Here is a 4,283-nt window from a genome sequence, read left to right as displayed (position 1 = left end):
TCTAAGCATAGAGGCATCTGGCCAACTGTCACCAAGAAGCAGAGCGCCCCAACCCACCCTCGCCCACCAGTCCCAGCCTGGCCTCCTTTGTGGCCAAGCAGCCCCCAATCTAGAGCAGCTCCAGTTGTGCTCCGCAGAGTGCTAAGCATTCTGAGGGTGTCCAGAAGTGGGGGCACTGTGCCAGAGAGGCTAGGCACTGCCCACCTAATACACTGCTTTCACATTAGCTGTCACTTGGAAAAAGGGATCCTTGGTTAAAGGGAAGTTTGAAAACCACTGAATTAGCAAATGAGGGGGTACCCACACCACAGACCTCATTCCCAGCTGAGACGGGGGCAGATAAGACCCTTAGTAGATGCCCAGGTGGGCCCCCTCCAAATCGTCTTGCCAAAGTTCAGGGCAGCCACTGAGTTGCAGGCCTGAGCTCTGGGGAGGGCTTGATTCACTGAGCTGGAAGGTGGGGCCGGGTGCCGGGTCCTCAGAGCTTGGGAGAACCTCTGCACTATGGCTCCAGCACTCCCACTGGGTCTGAGACTGGAGTCTCTGGCATGGTGGGTGGGGCAGGAGAGGTGGGGTCCCCAGTGGCAGACAGGACTCTGGAGACATGGAGATACCCTGGAAGAGAGACAAGAGCAGCTGGTTAGGGCTACTGTCCCATGCTGGGATCTTGAGCTAGATATGCCCCAGGTGTGGCTGCAGTTTCTGGACAGCCTTGGTACCAAGCATGCAGTGAATAAAAGTGGTTCAGAGCACAGGCCCTGGCACCACACTGTCTGGGTGCAAACCCCAGCTCTGCTAACTAGCTACGAGGCCTCAGGTAACCTTTTTTAGTCTCAGTGTGCACAGCCACCACCCCTTTGTCAGCAGAGGCTTGCATGTTGCTATGATGCTGAAGAGGTTTCAGCAGAGCTTTGAGACCAACATGGACTGGGATGAAGGGTTTGGTGATCTGCTTCCAAAAATCAGCCAGTGAAAACCCCATGGATCGCAATGGTCCAATAAGCAGCCATCATGGGAATGGCGCAGGACTGGGCAGTGTTCTGTGTTGCACAGGTCGTCATGAGTCAGGGGCCAACTCAATGGTAACTAACAACAACATCAAATCTTCATCTGTATAAAGGGGATAATGGTAACAGCACCTGCTTCATGGGGTTGTTGGGAGAACTGTAAAATGCAAGAATGGTGTCAGGTACATAGTAACTGTTCAATAAATATCAGCTATTAATCTTCTTTATGGAGATACGGACCTGATGAATGAATGACCTCGAAGGAAACACGAAGGTCACCAGGTCCCAGCCCACCTGATACTCAGGAAGTGCTGTCCGCTTCTCCCCCAGCTCTTTATAAAGCATTTGGAGCCAATTTCCTGACAGTGACCCCCGCGACCTTCCACCCTGGCCTCTGTAGCAAGGGGAGGACTCCCCTCTCTCCCAGCCGTGAAGACTGCAGGGTGGTGGTGGTGGTGGTGGTGACGGCTTAACTCCCCAGGGTGCCACCTCTTCCTCAAAAAGGTTAGGGGCCCTTCCATCCCTCCTCAGCTTCCCTCCACCACTAACCAGGACTGGATCAGATAACCCGGGATCTAAACACTACCAGACTATCTGAAGACGAGACAGAGATCACTCCCTCCATTTCCAACTGAAGCCTGCGGACCGCCCAGGGAAGGGGTGAGGGCTTCTGCCCATACCTGGTACACAGCAGCCACCTCTGAAGGTGCGGGGGGCGGCGTCCAGGGAATGGCCGAGTTCCCGGGCTGCAGGGATGTCTGCGTCCCAGGACAATTTTGCAGCGACAACCAAAGAGCAGCCTCAGGGTCTCTCCCTCGAGAAGGATGCGAAGACGACTGCATTCCGGGGTAGAAAGGGGGTGTCACCCAGGGATTCGTGTCAGGGACCCGGCTCCCTAGGCGCTCGGGCGCTGCCAGGGCTCCCGGACGGGCGGGCGGGGACCCCCAGGACGCGGCGGTGCCGGCAGACGAGCCCAGGCCCTGCGTCTGCGCCTGCGCGGGGCCGCCGTCGGGGCAGAACTGGCAGCCCCCAGGGGGCGCCGCGTCGCCGAGCCGTCGGCGCCGGCGCTGCAGGCTCTCCTCGCTGAGGCCCAGCACGGCAGACAGGTGGCCGATGTAGCGGATGGCCAGGCGCAGCGTCTCGATCTTGGTCAGGCTCTGGCCGGCGGGCGCCACGGACGGCGGCAGAAAGCGACGCAGCTCGTGCAGGGCGCGGGCGAGCGTGCGCATGCGCAGCTTCTCGCGCTCGCTGGCGCTCTGCCGCTGGCCGCCCGCCGGCCCGGGGCGCGCACGTCGGGGCGCCGTCGGGGCAGCCTCGGCGGCGGGGGCGCTGCGGCCCAGGGGCGCGGCTTGCGAGGGCCCGCGGGCGCCGTCGCAAGGGCACGAGCTGGACGAATCCGAGGACGAGGCCGGGGACGTGGAGTCCGAGTGGCCGGCCCAGCCCCACCCCTGGGGGAAGATCCAGTGGTCGTGGCTGAGGAAGCTCTGCGGAGGAGGCGACCGGGCCATGGCCGGGCTTCGGGATCTGGGAAGCTGGGCCAGCCACCTTCAAGCCTGAGCTTTTATCCGCGCCAGAGGTGCGAGGTGGCCCCCCACCAGGTTACAGAGAGGTGTCAAAACCCACAGAGCCCAGGGAAGGTCTGGGCAGGGGGGCCCTGGGAAAGCGGGCCCATTTGCGGAGGTGTGGATTCTGACTCCTCCGGGGCTCTAATCGAGGCCCCTGCAGCCCGGGAAGTGCGGGAGGGACAATTCGCATCTGGATGGAGCTGCTAAGCTTCTCACCGTGCTCCCACCCACGCCCCCCCACCCCCCAGTCCACTGGGGGAGTGCCCAGGAGCCCAACCACGGCTGGCAGTGCCACGGTGGGGGGCGACCAGGTGCCCCTCAGTGACTCCTGGACCCCCGCGAGGAGTAGCCGCCTCTCTCATCACTAACCCCCAGGAGGCTGTTCCCAGTAGCTTCCATCCAATGCCTAGCAATGTCCTGGCCTAGGGACCTGGCTACAGTGACCTCAGAGGAAACTTACAGGTGAACCCTTCACGGTTCCCCAAATCTCCATCTGCTGATTCACTGAGTGACAGCCAAAAAGTAATTTCACTGTTCACAATCTCAGTTTCTACCTCTGAAAAATGGGACAGAGCGGGACTTGTCAGCAGCCTGGGGAAGAGGAATGTAAAACGCGGGAAGGTGGGCTTAGAGCCAAGCAGGTCAGGCCCTCTTTATTGGCTGTGTGACCTTGGGCAGGTCACTTGACTTCTTTTGAGCCTCAGGTTTCCTCATCATAGCAAGAATGATAGTAAATACCTACCACCTAGGGTGGTTGTTGCTGCTGAGTTGAATGATTCATGTAAAGTTCTTAGTATGGACTTGGCAAGTGGGCTAAATATTGGCTACTATGGTTGGTTTATTATAGAGAAGATACTTATATTTCAAGATCCTTGTGGGCATTATTCATTTAATTCATATTATTGTTGTTAGCGGCCATCGAGTTAGCCCTCGCCTCATGGGGACACCATGCACAATGGAACGAACACTGCCCAGTCCTGCGCCATCCCCATGATTGGTTATACATTGGATATTGTGACCCATAGGGTTTTCATTGGCTGATTTTCAGAGTAGTTTGTCAGGCCTTTCTTCCTAGTCTGTCTTAGTCTGGAAGCTCCACTGAAATCTGTTCAGCATCATAACATTCGAGCCTCCCAGCCATGAGGTGCACTGGCTGGGAATCAATCCTGGGTCTCCTGCATGGAAGGTGAGAATTCTACTACTGAACCACCAATGACCTCAGAGTTGTTTAAGAACTGCTTAATGTTTGGCATGCTAGGGTGAACAAGCTAGGGTCTCTGCTAGCATAAGTTTTCAGTTTTGTGGGGAGACAATAGGCTATCATATGACTAGTAACTCTACTAACTAGCTGTGTGCCCTTTGGAAGGGCCCTTAATCTGTTTGAGCCTGAGGTCCTCTTCTATAAAACAGGCATAATAATTATAGTATCTGCTCTCGACGGCACTGGGTGGGTTTTACTCACAGGAACGTTGTGAGGAATAATTGAGAGAGCAAAGGTCATAAAGTAAAAGCTTCCACTCATCAGCAACAATTACAGTTTCAAGACAATGTCAATGTCCTGTGTGCTCTTGGGGGAAAGGGTTGAACCCAGAAGCCGAGGGCCAAGGACAGCAGGGCTCTGCCTATACAGGTGGAGCCGTCACAGCTGGGCCTTGATGCATGAATAGGACTTAAGAAGGGAGAGAGACATGTGAGGAGCATTCTAGATGAG

At 56.8% G+C, this 4,283-nt stretch overlaps 1 protein-coding gene across 1 annotated transcript; it reads right to left on the bottom strand.

The window, feature by feature from the left end:
- Nucleotides 1–232: 232 nt before the first annotated feature.
- On the bottom strand, nt 233–2,515 carry MESP2 (mesoderm posterior bHLH transcription factor 2). Its single transcript, XM_003413777.3, has 2 exons — nt 1,688–2,515; nt 233–615 (listed from the first exon to the last, which is right to left on the bottom strand). Exons 1-2 carry the CDS (start codon nt 2,513–2,515, stop codon nt 349–351), a joined length of 1,095 nt encoding a protein of 364 aa, XP_003413825.2. The 3' UTR covers nt 233–348.
- Nucleotides 2,516–4,283: the final 1,768 nt, after the last annotated feature.

This window comes from Loxodonta africana, chromosome 13 (genome assembly GCF_030014295.1).
Source record: "Loxodonta africana isolate mLoxAfr1 chromosome 13, mLoxAfr1.hap2, whole genome shotgun sequence".
Taxonomy (NCBI): Eukaryota; Metazoa; Chordata; class Mammalia; order Proboscidea; family Elephantidae; genus Loxodonta; species Loxodonta africana.
The sequence above is the reverse complement of the archived record's forward strand: the minus strand, read 5'-3'. Positions and strand labels throughout refer to the sequence as shown.